Source organism: Ochotona princeps, chromosome 4 (genome assembly GCF_030435755.1).
Source record: "Ochotona princeps isolate mOchPri1 chromosome 4, mOchPri1.hap1, whole genome shotgun sequence".
NCBI classification, from domain to species: domain Eukaryota; kingdom Metazoa; phylum Chordata; class Mammalia; order Lagomorpha; family Ochotonidae; genus Ochotona; species Ochotona princeps.
Genome location: NC_080835.1, coordinates 46,616,048 through 46,637,307, shown reverse-complemented (window position 1 = coordinate 46,637,307; position 21,260 = coordinate 46,616,048). Strand labels below are relative to the sequence as shown.

The window sequence follows — 21,260 nt, the reverse complement described above, 5'->3', positions numbered from 1 at the left end:
GGGGTTCTGGGACACAGGAGACACTCTGATAAAGAATGCCAGTGTTTCTAGTGGTGGCTTATCCCTCTGGTTGCAACAATGTTTCTTAGAATTGATTTTCATGTGATTTTCGTGTACTTTTTTCCAATCAATGACATGTTCTGTGCTTATGGGCATGAAATGTCCAAATGCTATTTACTGAATTCATCTTTTCACCAATAGTCTAAAATGCCAATTTTGTCATAAATCAAGTTTCTATCTATGTGCACACCTGCTTCTGGGCTACTATGTTTTATTGGTCAATTTGCTTATGATTATGCTAACTTCAAACTATCTTAATAACTCTAATAAATCAATTTTTATATACAGCAAATATCCATGCTTTGTTGTTGTTCATTTTAGGATTGTGTTGATCACATAGTGACATTTTACTCTTCCGCCTGAGATTCTGATAGGCACTGTACTAATTCTACAGATTTTAGAAAAACATGACTTCTTTATTATATCCAGCTTATAATCCATAAACATGGTGTATTTTCTCCCTTTATTATGCCTTTATTAACCCACATTTCTAATAACATTCTATTATTCATTATATCCTATGATTCTTCCTTTCTTTTTATGTGTCTGTTTATTTATTTATGTATTTGAAAGGCATTGAGAGCAAGCAAGCTAGCAAGCGAACTCCCACCTGGTGATGTACTTCCCAATGCCTACAACAGTGAGGGCTGGGCTAGGCCAAAGCAGACACTGGGAACTTAACCTAGATCTCTCGCGCAGGTGGCAGGTACCAAATTATTTCTTCCTCCTAGAGTGAGCATTAGCAGGAAGCAGGAATCATGAGTAGAACTGGGACTTAAAGCAAGGCACTTGGATTGGGATGCAGGCATCCCCAGTGGTGTCTTAGAACAGCTCAGCTGTATCAAATGTCACCCCATAGTTCCTCCTTTCTAATTTTCCAGTGTTTGATACACATTTTGCAAATGACACTTAATAATGGATTATATTTTCTCCTTGTACCAAAGGTTTGAGAAAGAACTTTTTTGTACCACCTGCAAGGAACAGGATGCCATTGTCACAGGACATCAACAAGGGAGACAGGACAGCAAAACATATTATTTATTCTTCTAAATTGGGTCTTCATTTTTTGGAAAATTTATTTCTATGACCTCATATGCATATTTTGAAACACTTTTTAAAAGCCAAACTGAAAAATTAATTTATCATCTGCCTTATTAAGTACCAATGAAAGCTGAAAAGGGCTGCTGCAACTGTAGACACTAAGTAATATATAACCAAATGCTTTAAATAGGACATTATTTTTCAAATAGTTGATTGTATTATGGATCCAATAAGTTCTTTTTCAAGAGAAAATAGCAAGAGAATGAAAAACTTGTAAGAATTATTAGGATTATAGATCTCGGCTCTTTCTGGTTGTGGCAGGCTCAAACATTAGGTATACTGATTACTACATTTCCTGGAAAAAATGAAAATATACTCTCAATCAGGAGGAGTAAGAAAAAAAAATAACCTAAAAATTACCTGTAGAGTACAGTTCATCATCCTTATTATATAGTCAAACTGTTGATGGTCCAATATCGCCCGGTTTTGCTGGACATGTAAACCCAGTTCCTCAGTGAGACACTGTCTTGCTGCCTTTCCTTTAAGGGCTCTCAGAGCAGCAGGGAGAGTCTAAGGACAAGAGTGGATGGTACAAGAAATCAGAAAATTTCATAAGAAAAAACAGCATTCAGGCAATTGCACCAGAAATTCAAATGTAACCTGTAAATCAATTAGTGAAGCTATTAGTAGAAGTAAACTACTAGGAAAGAGTTAAACTTGCTTTTAAAAACAGTGATAAAATAGATATGCAGTTGTTTTATTTGTAAGCCAGTAAGAAAAACAAATAGAATTAGTTTGTTTGGCAAACTGAAAACATTAAATTCCACCCCCTCCCTTTTATCCCCTAAAAGTCAACATTTTAGTAACCTTGAGAGCTTGTTTGCAGGTTCCAGAAAAGGAGCATAGTAACTCATATACCCTTGACCAAAGACCGGTCCTCTTTTAGCGGGATGGTCCTCCTTTTTGACCCAACGTGCAGCTTTGGGAGGGACGCACATGGAGCAGTGAGGGAGGAAGGGGAAACCCACCTAGCCAGTCAGATCAGCCAAATCACTCCTAGCAATCAATGGAGTGGCAGAGGTCGCAGCCAGAATGCCCTCACATTCAAATTATAGTGACCAAATTAACGGCTACTTCAGATCAAAAGTCAAAGTAACAGACATGTAGACACCTTTCGATAACTGGCCAATTTTTTATGGCAAGAATATTGAGAAAGATTAAAATGACAAGAAACACAAGCTATTTCATCCATGTCAACTGATCATTATCCAATCACTATTCAGCTTTAATTTATGACTGGAAAGTTCCACTACAATTTTAAAATTAGAATAAATAAAAAGGGCTCATAACAACAACAACAAAACACACTAAAAGTCACTTCACCACACAAATATTCACAAGGAAGTCCCTTTCAGTTTACCATTAAGGTCTGGTTACTTTACATACAAAAATTATAATCTAATTGAAATTAGAAAATCTAAAAAAAAAAAAAAAAGAAACACAGGAACAAAAAGAAAAGGCAAAAACAATAGAGGAGGGTTTCATATTGTTACAACAAATAGTATGTTAAAATGAACAAAATATGTAAACTCCCAAAAGTCAAGACAGAGACTTGGGGCCATTCCTGGTTAGAGCACTTGCAGGTTTGATAAGCCCCCTTTGTAATGTTTACAAAAAGGACACTGATTCAGTAAGAAAAGGTTACATTAGTCAACATGTGTCACTGAAGAATGTATGCAAATGTGCTTCAAAAGAGACATTTAAAATCTGTAACATACGACATATACTAACTAGATTATTTGTAATCAGTAAAACTATATCTAAAATGCTAAGTTTCTATGTATATTGCAAAACATGGTTTACTGAATAATGTTTAAATATTTGAGGGAAAAAGTTACTAATAATGTTTTGCTCAGTCATATCATTAGGCTTGACCTATAGTTGTACACTTTAGGCACTACTAATATAATATGAAGGCAACCATGAAAGGACTTTATCGGGAAAAGGAAAAGACATAGAGGAGACAACATCTACATCTGAAATGGCAACGATAAATGCTTACTTGAGAAAGAGGATCTTACCTTTTCAGTCTCCAAAGTTTTATTTTCAAATATGAATGCAATGCAGTTTCTGACAACTTCCAATCTCTGTGCACTGTTGAAAACTGTCATGACCTTATCCATTATTGAAACTAGTTAAGGAAGAGAAAGAAAACACAAATAAACTCAACGAGTTTGGCAACTACAAGAACAAGAATATGACTTTGAGACTGTTTACATGACCAACATACAGAGTTTATTTTTGTCCCTGATACATGATATTGAAAGTATTCAATTTCATTACATTTTTAGGTTGAGGTGTCAATCACCAGGATGCCATAACACTTTAAAATACAGGCACTTAAAAATCAACTTCAAAAATAAATTGAGGAAAAATAAAAAGACATAAATAAGAAATAGGAAATTTGATTACACTAATGGAAGATTTTAACATGTTTCCTTCAATATCTGCAAAATTAATTCAGTAGCCAATTCACAGAGTGGAAGAAAATATTTGCAAATCATATTTCTGATAAGGGACTTGAATACAGAGTACATAGAAAATGTTACAGCTTTCAATAAGAAAAATAGCTTGATTTAAAAATTGAGAGATTTTTTCTAACAGTAGTTATCTAAATGGCCAATATGCACATGAAAATCACTGAATTCCATTAGTGGCAATGGAGAATCAAAACACTCATACACTCGTGGTCGAAGTATAAAAACTACCTTGGAAAACATCTTGGCACTTCCTCAGAACTTAAAACATAGCCTTGGCATATGACTCAGCAATTTTACTCCTGGGTATGCACTCAGGAAAACAGAAAATATGTTTCCGTACAAAAATTTGCACATGAATGCTCATGGTGGCATTAGTTATAACAGCCAGAAAGTAAAGCCAGTTCAAATGCCCATCAAGTGATGCATGGATAACAAAATATGATATACATGTATCTCTCCTCTCAGCGGAATATTAGGCAGCCACAAAAAGCAATGAAGTACAAAAACATGCTAGAGCATAAGGTAATCTTGAAAATACGATGCTAGAGCCTGATGTGGTAGCCTAGTGACTAAAGTCCTTACTGGTTCGTATCTTGGCTGCTCCACTTCCCTTCCAGCTGCCTGCTTGTGGCCTGGGAAGGCAGTAGAGGACAACCCAAAGCCTTGGGACTGTGCACCCACATGGGAGACCTGGAAGAGTCTCTGGGCTCCTGGCTTTGGATCAGCTCAGCTTTCGCCATTGAAGCCACTAGGAGAGTGAACCAGAGGACAGAAGATCTTCCTTTCTGTCTCTCCTCTGTTTATATGACTTTCCAATAAAAACAAATATATCTTAAAAAAAGATTTCCTCTTTAAAAAATCACTATGATAAATGAAAAGCTTATACATAATATCTAGAAAAGGCAAATCTATGAAGAAAGAAAACTATAAAGCTATAAAACTATAAAAATGAGGAGTGATTGCTAACAACAGAATATGTATTTGAGTTTTTAAAATGCTCTCAGATTAAATAGTGATACTGGCTGAATAATTCAATGACAACCAATGAACTGTATACTCAAAATGGTAGAGTTTATGAAATATAAACTCTAACTCAGTAAAACTGTTACTAAAAAGAAAAGATTGTGTAGTGGTTAACGGTTAATATCTCTCTGGAAGATAGTAGGAGGAGGAAGGTTTCAGGTGTTAGGTCTGAATCACGTTACACAAGTATGTTCACTTTATGAAAATTCAACAAATTGAATGCTTTCATGTGTCCTACATGTGACAACAGGTTTATTTTAGTATCTGTGCTGTCGACCTGAACATAACAACAGGTTTATATTAAAAGACAAATACATACCAACAGGTGGACCTGCTGGCACAACACATTTCTTTTCAACTCGTGTAGCAGGAGGTGCAGTCTGGTTCTTAGCAAGATTTTCCTGTATTAACTCTTGAACTCGGGACTCATTAATCTTTGGAAAAGGAAGAATATGAACTCGCAAATGGCATCCTTCTGTAGGGCGTGGAACTTTCTGGAACGCCATATGAGGGTTTGGATTCTCCTGCAATATCAAACACAAACAAAATTATTCAAAAGTCAAAACAACAATGGCAAACCATCAGGGGGAACAGGAGCAAAGAGGGACACAAGCTGAAGTCACACAGATGAAAGTACAATCGTTCACATATGTGCCCTAAAATCCGAGGTCTAGAATCTTCTAAGAAGCACATGACAGAATTGGCCCTTAGTTTTCTCACATGAACCACACCACTGACTGTCCACACATAATTCTTCTTTGATTTAAAATGACATGTTAAACCATGTCTAAAATGGAGCTCTTGATTTTCAACCACCTTTAAACTTGCCTTCTTTGGTGTTCCTCCTTTGGTAAATGGCATATGAATTTTTTGCAGTTGCTCAGGTGAAAACTTAGAGTTATCTTAGTGACTTTGTATAATAACAACTAATGCACTCCTGTACAACCTTTGTGGACTTTAGCTTTAAAATGTTTATAACCTGAGCACTTCTCATCAACACCTTGGTTCAAACTAACGCTTCTCATATTACAGGACAACAGCAGTCTCCTACTCGCTTCAATTCCCTGCTTGGCTCTCTCCTTCAGGACTGCAGAGACTGATAGAGCTCAAAGGATGCCAAGTCATACATAATGAAGCTGGTCATTCAAATAGTTCTTCATGTCAGAATGAAACTCAAACTTCTGCAGGCCCGGATCATGGAAGAGAAAGTGCTAGAGGTTTATGATTTGATTCGAACTATCCGGGACCCAGAAAAACCCAATACTTTGGAAGAACTGGAAGTGGTGACGGAAAGCTGCGTGGAGGTTCAGGAGATAAATGAAGACGACTACTTGGTTGTCATCAGGTTCACACCAACAGTACCTCATTGCTCTTTGGCAACTCTTATTGGGCTATGCTTAAGAGTAAAACTTCAGAGATGTTTACCATTTAACCATAAGTTGGAGATCTACATTTCTGAAGGAACTCACTCAACAGAAGAAGACATCAACTAGCAGATCAATGACAAAGAGCGGGTGGCCGCTGCAATGGAGAACCCCAACCTACGGGAGATAGTGGAACAGTGTGTCCCGGAGCTTGACTAATTGCTGTCTTAAGAGCCACCAAATCGTAATTATTTGCTATATTTGTTAAAACTCTTTGTAAAATAGAAAAAACTCATGCTTAATACAGAGGTGATTTGTACCTCAAAATCTTTTTTAAAGGATTATTTCCAAGTAACATTTAATTATAAGGTAGGACTTGATTTGCTAAGCAGATAACATTCTCAGGATTGGTAACACTTACGTGATCAGACAGAAAAATATTTTCTAGCTCTTATGTATAACATGAGTTGCTATTTTTCTGGTGCCCATTCTGATACAGCTGATACATGTCAAATATCTACTGTGCCCAAATGTATCCAATTTAAATCATTGGTCTATAAAATAAATTTTAAAAAGATGAAAAAAAAAGATACAGGCTCTTGCCATGAGTATGTCTTACTAAACTAGAGCTTCACTCACTCTTGGTACTTCAGACACAGGCCTTCTTGAAAACATGTTGCAGACTTTGAACATCACTGTTGTCAGCCTGGAACATGTGTACCTCTACAAATTTGCACAGCGCCTTCTCCCTTTCATTTCTTTGCTCAAATGCCATCTTTCCTGGCCACCCTCGTCAGAACTATGTTCTCTCCCCCCTTTAAACTTTCTGTTCTCACTGATCTTTTACTCGAGTACTTAGCACTTTCTCATATGCTATAAATTTAACTTACTGCTCATCTTCTCTCACGAAAATGAAGCTCCTATACAGGGAAGATGCTGTAGTCATTTAAAAACTTTGTTGTTTATCTGTTACATCTAGAAATTGCCTGGCACTTAAACCACTTCCTGTTTGAACACAAATCAGAATTATAGTAACAATTAAATTAGTCAACTAAGGTTCTTATAGAATTTTGGGGCTTGTGTAAATTTACATCTAGTCATTTGGCTAACCAGTATTGTATTTCAAATAATACAGGTATAGTGGAATTCATCCTTTTCATAAAGTTCTCTGGGGGAAGGTTGCTTTACAACGATTGTTAGAACAATCTCAGTGTTTATCAGATGCTCCGCAACCAGAAAATTCCATATTCCCACTAATTTGATATTATTTACATTGTGGATTAAATCTAATACTACTACAAACATCCTGCTGACAGTTAAAATTAACCAACTGTCAACATCAATTGGAGCTGCTCTCTACAATTCTGTTTGGCAGGGTGGCTCCAACCCAGATAAAGGAAAGATTGGTCTACAGTAGACGATACAGTCAGAATGTATCAGCAGAATGAACATAATTCCGCTCTGTCAAAAAAGATTTTAGTTCTTTCTCTACATTTTATATGTAATTACAGGTAAACAATTGTGCCTAAGAAATCTACTCATGATTACCACACAAGGTTCCTGAGATGGTAAAGTCAGACATAAAATTTATTCCTGCCAATCAGCCTCCACATAAGCCTTATTATTTTCCCATTATATTAGCAAAGGTAGGAAAATAAGTTTATATATATCTACATAATATAAGCTCATAATGTCCTTGTGAGAACTGACCAAGCTATTACCAGAAAGCTCTTGGAACACCTGCCCCGCCCACACCCCTCTCCAGAATAAATGACTGTTTTCCAAAAGCCCATTTGAAAAATATTTTTTCTTTCCAGGGCATGAAACCATACTTTTAAGTTTAAAATATCTGTTTCTCCTAGGATTTCTATCATATAACTAGTCATTCATATTATGTATATTAATAATGGCAGTGATAACTGATTCATATTATCAAATATGGACTTAAATAGGAACTGCTGGTACAGTGCTGTTACCTATTAATAGTCTTCCTGTAATCAACTAGAAATATTGTAAAAAAATCCATAAACAAATCAAAATAACAAGCTTTGTTAAAAATCATGTCAACTTGAAGCTCAAAGTTGCATGCATCTGTAGTTGTATATGTTATATACTGGAGTGCAAATCATGATCTAAAGTTATTAAAATATACTTAACTGTATTTGAAAGATTGAAAAAAACTGAATTTCTTCAAGCGTAGATGAACTTTTCTGGAAGCTGTGTCTGTGCACTGCTGCCCTCTTGTGGGCCACTTAAGTGCACAAGACCATGTGCAACCTTACATGTAACCTGGGCCACATCATTATTTATTATTACTATTATTATTTCCCTTTGTAACAGTTACAAACTTAACTTTCTGCTCTTTGAATGCATCATGACATGGTATGTATCAGTAAAGGTAGAAAATCTAGTATCATACTGTAAAGGTATATTTACACATATCCTTGGGAGTCCTACTCTTATTCAGAAGTAGATGTGTAGTGCAAAGTATCCACTTCTTGGCATGCTAGTCTCTGCTGCACAGTTCATCTATGGGAATGTATGTATATATTTGTTCACCTGTCCTTATTTACTTTGTATTTTGCACAAGGACTGTCATATATCAGAGAGAACATATGATCTTTATCCTTTTGGGTCTGGTTTACTTCCCTAAGCATGGTTTCCAGTTGGGATCATTTTATTGCAAATGGTAGAGGACTAATATCCAAGACATGCAAAGAGCTTCAGAAATGCAACAACAGCAAAACAAACAACCCTGTTAAGAAATGGGCAAAACACAGGAGCAGGTATTTTTCAAAAGATAAAATTCAAATGACTAAATGACATATGAAAAAATGCTCAGGCTCCTAAATAGAAACCGCATTGAGGTTCCATCTTGCTACAGTGACAACCTTATATACATACACAAGTCTACAAAAAACACCTGCCAGAGAGGATACAGGGAAAAAGATAAACTAATCCACTCTTGGTGGGAGTGTAGATAAGTGTAGCCAGTAGAGAAATCAGTGTGGAGAGGGATCATCATGACTTCTTGAGTAGACAGTAGAGTAACAGAAACTATCAACTAGGACTGTTTATCCTTTATGTGTTCTCAGGAATATTTCCTGGTATTTGCCACTCTCAGTGCATTTTGATGGATCCCTTTAAGGTTATTCAAACTCCTTAAAAACTGCCACCCAATTTTGTTGTCCAATCTCTTTGTTGAAACAAAGAAATCCAGTATTTTTCAACAATACCAAGAAATAGCCAAATCCTCATCTTTGATTCCAGAGAAAAACAAATGTAAAATAATAACTCAGGATTTGGACAAATAAATACATACATTGAATAAGAACAATTTTGTTCAGAGAGAACTACCCAAGAAAACTTAGCAAAATGCATTACCTCGAGAGAGATTTTTGAGCATACACAATGACTTTCAAGGAAAAGCCTTTGTAACTGCTTTTTAAAAAAAGAATTATTTATTTTTGTTGCAAAGTCAGATATTCAGAGAGGAAGATTTTCCATCTGATGATTCACTCCCCAAACGGCCACAATGGTCAGAGCTGAGCCAATCCAAAGTTAGGAGCCAGGAGCTTCTCCAGGTCTCCCACGGAGGCACAGGGTCCCAAGGCTTTGGGCTGTTCTTGACTGCTTTCCCAGGTCAAAAGCAAGGAGCTGGATGGGAAGCAGGGCTGCAGGATTAGAACTGGCACCCATATTGGATCCCAGAGTGTGCAAGGCAAGGACTTTAGCTGATAGGCCACTGTGTTGGGTCCTGTAACTGCTTTAAAAGATCTCTTTAACAATAATTCAAGGTCCCTCTAAAGATGATTAATTTTATATTCTCATTAAATACTTCCATGAAGCAAAAACAAAACAAACCATAATGGGAGGTACAGTGATTTTCTGAGATTTGAAAAATGATGCACACATACTATTTGGTCTGGAGATCTGGATTTTCTTCTATTTTTCCCTTGCCAGGAGAACTAAGAATATGTCCAGGGCTTACACCTAACAAGACTAGGAACATATGTAAGCAAACAAACCAAAGCAAAACACAACACCCAATCCTCCATAGAAATTCAAAGTAGGCAACAGACATATTGGGGGAAAGTCCTTCCTACTTACTGTTCTCAGCAGTGAATGACAAGATAATATGCTCCTGCTACAGACTGTCAAATTTGCCAGTTCCATTTATGTATTTAAAATTATCCAACATGCATCAATTATATCTGGAACTATGTGAGATAATAAGTTACATGAAAATTCCTTTAAATGTAAATGAAATGTATACTAGCAAATTTTGACAATGCTTAACAATTTATGCCAATAATTGTACTCTTTAGAGTTTGTTTAGCATTATAGTCAATATGGATGGAATGAAACTCTCAGTTTCCCAACTTCACAGGCCTTTCTATGCTCATCCAATTGAATTAATATCGCACCTTTAATTCAGGCAAATTTCATGGATGACTTTAATACCTGATGAACTGGTTGCTCCTATCTATAAAGAAATATCCCAGTCTCAGCACTATTGACATTCAGGGTTTAATAATCCTTCAGGGTTGGGGCCAGAAAAGTGATATAGCATGCGAATCCTCTCAAACTGTTGCACTGGTGTCCTATGTGGGTGCTAGTTCACGGTCTGGCCGCTCTACTTCTTATCTAGCTCCTTGTTTATCGTCTGGAAAAGCAGCAGAGGAGGGTCCAAAGAGCCTGGAGGAAGCTCCTGGCTCCTGGTTTCAGGCCGGCCCAACTCCAACAGATGGAAGATCAATACCGCATCCACCCACCCCTCTGTTTTCCCTCTGTTTCTCCTCTTTCTGTAGCTCTTCCTTTCCAACAAAAATACACAGACCTTTAAAAACAAACAAAAGTAACTCTCGGGTTGGTTGACAGGACAACCTGTACTTTACGGGATGTTTACAAGTAACACTGGCCTATATTGCCAAATAACAGTAATACATCTCTTCCACCTGTGATAACCAAAAATGTTTCTGACATAGCTAGATTTCATGGAGTATGAATGGGGATTTGTCCCCACTGAGAACCACTGCTCTAATTCATGACTCCAGTAGAAATTTCTTCTTCTAAGACAAGTATCCCCCTCATAAGTAACAGGTCCCCATGTTGGCTAGCTAACAGACCTACTCTCACCTGCTGAACATTAAAACCATGAGAAACCACTACACACCAGTAAGAACAGCTAAGACAAAAAAAATTAAGCAATCAACAAAAAAAAGAAAGATAACTGAAATACTGTGCTGGTGAAAACATGGAACAAATGGAACTCTTCTATATAGTTGGTGAAAATACAAAAGCTATTTCAGTAGCTAAGCTGAAAAAAATTGCATAGTGACAGAAAAAGCAAGGATACTGTCATAAAACAGATCAGTGCTTCAATGAAATAAAAAAAAAAAACTCACTAATTCACCTGAGAGAAAGTGAATATCAATCTCATTTGTTGGTTCACTCATTTCCCAAATGTCTGCAGTCAACAGGGGTTGGGTCAAATTGAAGCCAAAAACAAAGAATTCAACCTGGGTATCTTAGACAACCGATCACTTAAGTCATTTGCCTCCCAGGGCACACATTAGCAAAAAGCTTGGTTGAAGAACAGAGCAAGGACAGGAACCCAGGTACTCAGATTCGTGATGTGGTTATCCCAAGCAGCAGCTTCACCAGTGTGCTAAATGCTCACCCTTTCCATTAAGATTTTAGCACCCATCTGGCCCAATGCTGGGCAAATGCATGACACAATTAGAAATTCTATATTACTCCATAAGACAATCTGGATCCTTTCATTTTTGATGAAATTGTCAAATTACATAGCTAGTATACTACTTCAGATGCAAAAAAAAATTAGATACAATGTGCTATGCCTAAAACACAGGTGCAACTGATTTCTTAGTGTCCTGGAATATAGGTTTTATAAGGCTCTTGTCTTGGTCATTTTATTTAAAGATTTATGTATTTTTATTGGAAAGGCCGATATACAGAGAGGAGAGACAGAAAGATCTCTCTGTTGGTTCACAACCCACGTGGGTGCAACAGCCGGAACCAAGCTGATCCAAAGTCATGAGTCAGGAATATCTTCCAGGTCTCCAAACAGGTGCAGGGTCCCAACCACAAGCAGGAAGTTGGAAGGGAAGTGGAACAGCCAGGATACGAACCGGTGCCAATATGGGATCCTGGTGCATACAAGGCAAGGATTTAGCCACTAGTCTATTGCACCGGGTCTGGTGTTGGCCAATTCTGCAGATATTTATTTGTAAAGGGGCAGGGAGATATGAAAGTAGTGCTTCTTAATAAAGAACCTAGAAGCAGAAGTGGAACCAGGACTGTAGTACTCTGATATGGGAGGTGGACATCTCAAGTGAAAGCCTAATTGCTATGTCATATATCTGTCCCGTTGGCCTGTAACGATGTTCTCATTATGCCTAAAGCCTTGGGACCTTGCACCCAGGTGGGAGACCCAGAAGAAGCTCCTGGCTTCAGATTGGCTCAGCTCTGGCCATAGCGGCCTTTTGGGGAGTGAACCAGTGGATGAAAGATCTGTCTGTCTCTCCTCTCTGTAAATCTGTCTTTCCAACAAAAATAAATTTTTAAAAAAAGAATCTTAGGGCTAGAGTAAGTTAACAGATAAATGTGCCCACATGCAGCTAAATACTCAAAGCCAAAGTTACAAGACCTCAGTGTTACCAACCGAGCTTGGAAAGATCTGCTATCAATAATTTACATGGTGTAAATCCTGCCAATTTAATAGTTAAATACTGAAAATCTATCTCTAATAGATTAAAATCTTCTTTTTCCTTCAGGCTACCAAATGCTTGAGTCATCACTTTTGTTACTGAGGAAGGTCCAGAGAGCTTCAAGAACAGCTATCCTCACTTTAAATTCATTGTACCCACAGTTTCGAAACCTGACTAAAAAGTTATGTAAGGAGCTGGTGCCATGGCCTAGCAGGTAAAGCTGCCACCTGTGGCACAGCATGTCATAGGTGCACTGCTTTGGGACCTGGCTGTTCTACTGCTGCTCCAGCTCTCTACTAATGCGGCTGGGAAAGATGACTCAAGTGTTTGGGCCCCTGCACTCACATGGGAAACCCGCAAGAAGCTTCTAATTCCTGCCTTCAGACGGGCCCAGGTCGTCATTTGGGGAACGAACCAGGGAGTGGAAGAACTCTTACTCTTTTTGTCCCTCCCCACTGCCCTTCAAATAAAAAATAAATAAATAAAAACTTTTAAAAGTGTTATAAAGATATGGTAAGATACATTTTGGGGTATTTAAGTGGCACTGAAGAATGGCTATATCCACAACAAATTTCAGTGCCATAAAGTATTTACAAACACCAGAACGGAATCATCATTAACACCTAATAACAAGGAAACCATTAAATTGTATAGCTGTATCTTGCTTACTAAAAGGGAATTTCAGAAATGTGATTTTAAATAATCTGACTACTTAAAAACAGAACCATGTGGATTATTTCTCTCACTGACACCATTCTCCCTCCTTCCCCTGAATTTTCTGCATGATCCAAAAAAGTAAATCTATAATCATATTCTTCTTTTTAACTATATTTATCCAGGAATGCTGGAATCATCAGGAACTTCAAAATATAGAACCAGAAAGAATCTCTGAATATCTGACATCCATTGAAATATTCTCAAAATCTCACTAGGCACATGTGCATAACTTCCTGTTTAAACATCAGGAAAATCATGTACTATGGTGGGCCTAGTAGGTATCCGGCAAGTATGAATGGAACTAGTCATATATATACATTTTCCTTCTTTCTAACTTTTATTATTATAATTTTATGATACATTTCCATAAGCCCCGGGATTTTCCTTACTCCATCTCCAAGATCCCTCCTCATCCCCAGAGTTCCCCTATATTATTACTATAGTATAGTTCTTCATAAACAGTCATATGTCCATCATTGCGGGCATGTACAATGGCAGAAAGTCCAGCATCCTATTGTCAAGATATAGTAAACAGTTTCATTGGGAGTCCATCTTTGATCTGGGAGTAGAGATGCACATTGCATTGTATCCTCACATCTGGACATGATAGTCTCCATTACCCAGTTACTATATATCTCTTTAAAAAGCCACAATACAAAATCATCAAGAGGAAGAAAAATAGAAATTTGCAATGCCATGAAGTTAAATAACATACTGGATAGTTTCCATTACATAGTTACTGTACATCCCTTAAATGAACAGCCACAAAACAAAATCAAAAACAAGAAAAAAAAATTAAAAACACCATGAAGTTAAATAACATGCTACTGAATGACTGAGTCACTGAAAATGACAATCAAGAACCTTCTTGAAGAAAACGAAGCTAGCATATGATCTATGAGACAGTGAATAACTTAATGAGAGTTTTGAAGAGATGAAACTAAATTTAAAAAAATCAAAATCCATGAGATATGGTTTCCATTGATTTTTGTTGGTGAAATGTGTCTCTTCTAGACAACAAATAGATGGGTTCTGTTTTTTAATCCAGTCTACTAATCTATGACGTTTGATTGCGCTTAAGCCATTTACGTTCAGGGTTAATATGCATGGGTGGTACTTTAGTCCTGTCATTTTAGGATTGGGTTGTGCATTGGTTTAGTCTTCTGTTGTCATTTTACTGGAGTGGTCTTCCCGTTTGCCTTTGGTTTTGTTGGGTGCTATTCCTCTTCTCTGTCAAGAGAACATCCTGCAGTATCCTTTGTAGGGCAGGTTTGGAAGAGGCAAATTCTTTTAGCTTTTCTTGACTGTGGAAGAATTTTATTTCATTTTCAAAGACAAAGGAAAGCTTTGCTGGATATGTTATCCTAGGCCGACAATTTTTTTCTTTTAGAATCTGGAATATGTCACTCCATTCTCTTCTTGCCTGTAGAGTTTCCTGTGAGAGATCTCCTTGAGCTTAATTGGCGTTCCTTTATGTGTCAACTGATTTTTTTCAGGTGCACATTTAAGGATCTTTTCCTTATGTTCAATTGAAGAGAGCTTGATGCTCATGCAACATGGTGAAGATCACTTTTGATCAGGCCTGTTGGGAGTTCTGTGTCCCTCCTGGATCTTGTTTCCCAATTTTTATCGAGATTAGGGAAATTCTCCCTTATTATTTCATTGAATACAGCCTTAATCCCAGCTTCTCTTTCTGCACCTTCTGGGACTCCCACAACTCTTATATTTGTCCTTTTAATAGTGTCTTTCAATTTCTGAATACTTTTTTTAGCTTGACCCAGCTCTGCTTCCAGCCTTTTATTTTTTTACTCCTGGTGATAGGAAATTTCTTCCAATTTTGAGATTCTTTCTTCTGCCTCTTTCATTGTCTTTTGGAAACTCTCCATGTATTTTTATTTTGCTCCACTGTATTCTTAATTTCTGATGAATCAGCTTTCATTTGACTCATTTCCAGTGTGACATGTTCCTTAAATTTCTTGGACTCCTGTATTACATACTTCTCATTGTTAATAAGAAACTTTGTAACAAGTATTTTGAATTCTGTGTGCCCCCATTTTCTCAATGTCTTCCTCAGTGAACTCTGAGGTTGGCAAAGGGTTTTGCTTCTTTGCAGGGGAGTCTTCAGTAATATTCATTGTGACTTTGTCTCCTCTTTTGCTCTTGGTCATTGTACTTCTGGTTAGCAGATTCTTCTCCTTGGAGCAGGTTTCTAAGGTCTGTCACCCACAGGTCTACAATTCAATTTTACTTACTGTAGTTGGCACACCGCTCTTTGTTTGCACATTGTACACTTGTGCCATTCCTTCAGCGAGTTACAGGTCTGGATTCTTGTGTTAGGCTTCCACCATGGTCCCTTTAGCCCTAACACTTGGCTCACCAGTCTCCAACTCCTGTGATACCGTGCTGAGACTGCAACTTTCTCCCACTTCTGGTTGGCACAGGTCCAGAATTAGGGAGATAACTGGAGTCCTTTATAGCTAGGTTGTTGGTGGTGCCGATCTTGCCAGACCCTGTTGAACATTAGGTCTGAGGGCCACACGGAGCTATTTTGATCCATGCCAAAGTCAGTATTATTTTCCCTGTGAGACCAGTGCAATGCAAGGAGCTCAGTCAGTTTGTTCCCAGCTCAGCACATGTGCAGCTCATTGTTGTCCCTGCAGTCTTAAAGTCTTCAAACACTATACAAAATGGCTCTTGATTTGGCACCCATACAGTTCTTGATCTGTTGGCCGTTAGGTCTTAGGGCTACTTGGACCTGTCTTAGGTTTAACTTGTAGAATGCCACGTTGTTGCAGTTCATTGAGGCAGAAATTACTTCACTGCCAGGTCAGTGCATGTGCAATACTGTCCCATAGCCTTTGCCTTCCTATATAAAATGGCACCCGATTTGGCTCTAGGTGGCAGACTGGGCTGTTAAATCTACCCTGTTACCACATTGACCATATGGGATCTGCCGCTATGTCTCTGCTCCTAATCAAATCAAACAGACCAGCAGGATGGACAGTTCTTTGGGTTCACTTCCTGGGCTCCTGGTGAACATCCCTTCCCACCTTGTTGCTGGTGTAGTTCCAGCTGCCAGTGTAGTTCAGATCACTGATCAATGAATGACACTGGGATGTTGGTCACTGCTTTCCCATGTCCGGCAGTCTCTAGGTGTCCCTCTGCTGACATTCTGCCCTCTCCTATTTCCTGGAATGTGCCCTCTCTGCTTCACACTGGCTAAAGTTTCTCTGCTTAAATGTGTCCTTGTCCTATTCTGCCATCTTGATTCTCTGGAACTAATTATATTAATTGTAGTTCAATTAAACTGTGAAAAAAAAAGGCCACTAGGGGCCCCAGAAAGGTACATATGATGAACTCTGATCTAATGACAAACTCTTAGACTACTTTTACAATGCCTCAGGATAACTGCTTTAAGAAGGCTTGGTTACATTTTACATTTAATACTGCAATTATTAGCTATTCATTTTGCCTCAGTTTTCAATTATGTGCTGGCTGAATATATACAATGTGGCAAAAGAGGCTAGTTATAGCATAGGAAGGAATTATTTAGCTTATTTCTACATTTATAGTATATTAATCAAGAAATGCATTTAATAGGCCCAGTGCAATAATCTAGCTTCTGAATCCTCGTCTTGCATTCGTCAGGATCGCATATGGACACTGATTCACGTCCCAGCTGTTCCACTTCTCATCTGGCTCCTTACTTGTGGTCTGGGAAAGCAATGGAAGATGGTCCAAGGCCTTGAGACCCTGCACCCAAGTGAAAGACCAAGAAGAAGCTCCTAGCTCCTGGCTTTGGATTCGCTCAGGTTTGGCTGTGTGGCCACTTGTGGAGTGAACCAGCAGACAGATCTTTCTCCGTGTATATGCTTCTCTTTGTGTATCTGCTTTTCCATTTAAAAAAAAAAAAAACTTAGAAAAAACAAATGCATTTATTATATTGGGCATGGTATTAAAAAATTAAAATAGGGCCCAGCGCAGTAGCCTAGCATCTAAAGCTTTGCCTTGAACGTGCCTGGATTCCATATGGGAGCCAGTTCATATTCCCACAGCAAATTGCTTCCCATCCAGCTCCTTGTTTGTGGCCTGGAAAATGCAGCTGAGGATGGCCCAAAGCCTTGGGACCCTGTACCCATGTGGGAGACCCAGAAGAGACTCTGGGCTCCTGGTTTCAGGATGACTCAGCTCCAGCCATTGTAGCCACTTGGGGAGTGGATCAGCAGATGGAAGATCTTCCTCTGTCTCTCCTCCTCTCTGTATATCTGACTTTGCAATAAAAAATAGATATATTCTAAAAAATTGTCAATTAAAATAATTAAAATTAAGTTATTAAAATTAAAAATGTTAACTCAGTTACATTAAGTCATATGTATTGGCCCTAGCTTACTGACCCCAAATTCTTTTTCAATGTTTCCTTAAAATATACCTTCACTTACTTTCCCTTTAGAATAGTTCCCACTAGCAGGAGGCGTGACAGTTCTCACTACCAAATCCATTTTCCACACACACATGATCTCACTGCTACCTTGGGCTCTTTTTGCCTGGCCATCCTATTTTATACTTGACCAACTCTAGTTCTTTTAACTTACTGCATTTCCTCTGTACACGGGATATTTTTACTCTGGAGCTTCTGTTGTAATTTGCCCATTTATTTCCTTTCAGTTTTTTATTCTTTGCTTACTCAAAACAATGTTGAGATGTTTTCTTGATTCAGTTGAAAACCACACAATAGGCTGAAACAGAATGTAGTGATCAATCCTATCTAAAGTTCTGGTCTCCAGTGAATCTCCTCTGTCTTAAGACTGAAATCCAAAGGGGTAAGAGTTGTCACAGTGGGTTAAACTACCACTCAGGAAACCTACATCCTGTATCAGAGTGCTAGGGATTAAGTCTAGTCATTGGGTTTTTGCCTGACCCAGCACTGGCTACTGTGGCCATCTGGGGAGTGAACAAGTAGTTAGAAGATCTTTCTGTGTGTGTGTCTCTCTCTCTACCACTCTGATTTTCAAATAATTAGACAGACAGATACTCAAATGCAAATTATAATTTGGGCAAATGACAAGATGGAAATTGTGAATGTTTTTATAATATCGTGATGGACAAAAAATTACTTTGCAAAATGTGGTCATTTTTGATATACATATGAATTTTAACGTCTTACAGCTTAAAATCCAGAGTAAAGATTATCATTTGAAAGATTATCTGTTTTAGTTTTGCAAAGAGAACATTTATTAGTACATTTTAAATTACTATCCAAATAAACATACTTACTTACATTTTTAAACAGCTGCTCAGCAAGTTCTCTGACATGCTTTATCATTTTCAATGGATTATTTTCTTCAACTTTAATTCTCTCTACTTCAAAGGCTACCAACTGGGCAAGAGAATCAAATGGCAAAACATTAATTCTAAAGTATGCTGAAATTTAAAAACTCATTCCATAATTTCACACAACTCATAAATCAGAAAACTCTAGAATGTATATTATTGTCAGTAGATGTTTACTGCTGGGTTTTACTTCTGTTTGGGGACTACAAAGTCAACTGAATTCTTAATGACTTAGGGTCTGACTTCGTGGGGAAAGTCCTTTCTGGAACTGAGAGACTCTGTCAATCACAAGCCTTGCTCTAAGGATTGTCCCACACAGAGGAATTCCGAAAGTCTCCACATACTCCTCCACTGCACAGGCAGGACCTCAACATTTCTGTCAGCCTGCTCAGCCTCCAGGTCCCAGCTCTGCTGACGGCATGATTCCCCACAGATCACCTGCTCCTCATTCACAGGTAAAGTGGAAGAACAAGATAACCTGAGGCTCTTTCCAGGTCTCAAATTACACACACATTCTAGCCTGTATTCCTGCCACTTACTGGGAGAACTATGTGAGTGTGTATGCTTAAGTCAGAGAAAAGAATACTGACAAGAAAAAAAATTAGCAGAGTAAATGAAGGTGGAAAAGAAAGGTACATGATAGGATTATTTCATGTTAGAACTAGTAACTTCACGGGAATAGACATATAAAACTGTGAACTGGTTTATTCCACTTCCTTTTTTCTGTTTTTTAAAATACCTAGTTGCCTATGGCTCTATGTCACCGCAGTTGTAAGTCACAGATCTATACCTCACACTTCCTCACTTCCTATGAGAACAGGTAGAGATCACTGCATTACTGCCTTCAACAAATAGCTTAATTTTAAAACCAATGCCAAAACTTTAAAAATGTTAACAAACTCTTTAAAAATCACTTAAAAACTATTTTTTTGAAAGTTGCCTTCCTGTCAGGCAACACCAGCAGGGCTGGTGTTGTGGGGCATGGGTTAAGTCTCTGTTTGCAATTCCAGCATCCCATGTGGGCATCAGTTCAATTCCTGGCTATTGAATTTCTGATTCAATTTCCTGCTAATGCAGCTGGGAAGATGGCTCAACTCCTTGAGTCTCTGTGTCCATACAGCAGACTTAAATGGAATTCTAGACTCCTGGCTTCAGCCTGGTACAGCCCAGGTCACTGCAGCCATTTACGGAATGTACCTTTTTTTTTTTTTTTAAGATTATTATCATTTAAAAAATTTTATTTTCTGTTTTAAAGACTCGTTTAACTTTTATTGCAAAGTCAGATATTCAGAAAGGAGGAAAGATAGAGAGGAAGATCTTCCGTCCACTGATTCACTTCCCAAGTGAGCGCAACAGCCAGAACAGCACCCATCTGAAGCCATGAGCCAGGAGCTTCTTCCAGATCTCCCAAGCAAGTGCAGGGTCCCAAGGCTTTGGGTCGTCCTCCACTGTTTTCCCAGGCAACAAGCAGTGAGTTAGACGGAAGTGGGGCTATCAGGATTAGAACCAACACTCATGTGGGATCCTGGTGCATGCTAACAGAGGACTTTAGCCACAGGCTATCACACTGGGCCCAGTGCATGGAATTTTGATCTCTGTCTTTTCCCCTCACCAAGTGAATCCACCCCTGTGATTTTGTATTTCAAATAAATTTTTAAAACCTGAGAAGAATTTTTGATTTTCTAAAGCATTCCATACTTATATCTTTGCCCTAAATTTTTTTAATATAACATAAAAATTGGCAAAAATAATATGTAATATTTAGTTATTTCACATTTAAACTATATTTTGATTTTGGGTTAATGTTAAAAAGTACTTTTAACTACCAGCCTGTATGCCTATAAATATTGCATTCATTTTATAAGAGCCATACCTCATCAAAGAGATCACAGGATCTATAAGGAGGCCCTCTTTCTGAAACAAAACCTGCAAACGCCATTCCATTGAGTACTTTAGAAAGAAAATCATTCTCAACCAAACCACGCTGTCCCAAGAAAGCTGTCTGTAAAGAAAGAAAAGGTGAAATAATATTTTATTGTTTGGTAATAGACAAATGGTCAAAGCAAAGACAACAAGCACTGAAACCTAAATAAATGCCTGCATGTATAAATATGTGTTGCTATACCCTATATTTCTTAGGAGCTAGTGTAGTAGTGTAGCACGTAGAACCTCCGCCTGTAATACCAGCTTATCATGTGGCCACCAGCCACTTCCCACCCAATCTCCTGCTAATGACATGGGAAAAGCAGGAGATGGCTAAGTGCTTAGGGCTCTGCCACCCACCTGGGAGACTTTGATGGAGCTGTTGGCTCCTGGCTTTGGTCTGGCCCAGACCTGGTCACTGCAGCCATCTGGGGAGTGAACCACCAGCTGGAAGAATTCTGTCTTTCTCCCTTTGTAACTTTTTTAAACACACACACACACACACACACACACACACACACACACAC

The 21,260-nt window shown here is 38.1% G+C and overlaps 1 protein-coding gene and 1 pseudogene across 4 annotated transcripts in view; one reads left to right on the top strand and one right to left on the bottom strand.

Annotated features, from left to right (window-relative positions):
* The window catches only part of SBF2 (SET binding factor 2), a 416,533-nt gene that overhangs the window by 173,989 nt on the left and 221,284 nt on the right, over positions 1 to 21,260 (bottom strand). For all 4 annotated transcript variants that reach the window (XM_036494152.2, XM_004593793.3, XM_058663392.1 and 1 more), the window contains exons 12-16: positions 20,684 to 20,812; positions 18,758 to 18,856; positions 4,984 to 5,188; positions 3,183 to 3,292; positions 1,522 to 1,671 (exon numbers count right to left, since the gene is read on the bottom strand). In XM_036494152.2, the coding sequence (XP_036350045.2) occupies positions 1,522 to 1,671; positions 3,183 to 3,292; positions 4,984 to 5,188; positions 18,758 to 18,856; positions 20,684 to 20,812 (693 nt within the window). The remainder of the gene's footprint in view (positions 1 to 1,521; positions 1,672 to 3,182; positions 3,293 to 4,983; positions 5,189 to 18,757; positions 18,857 to 20,683; positions 20,813 to 21,260) is intronic.
* On the top strand, positions 5,795 to 6,384 carry LOC118759241 (cytosolic iron-sulfur assembly component 2A-like; annotated as a pseudogene).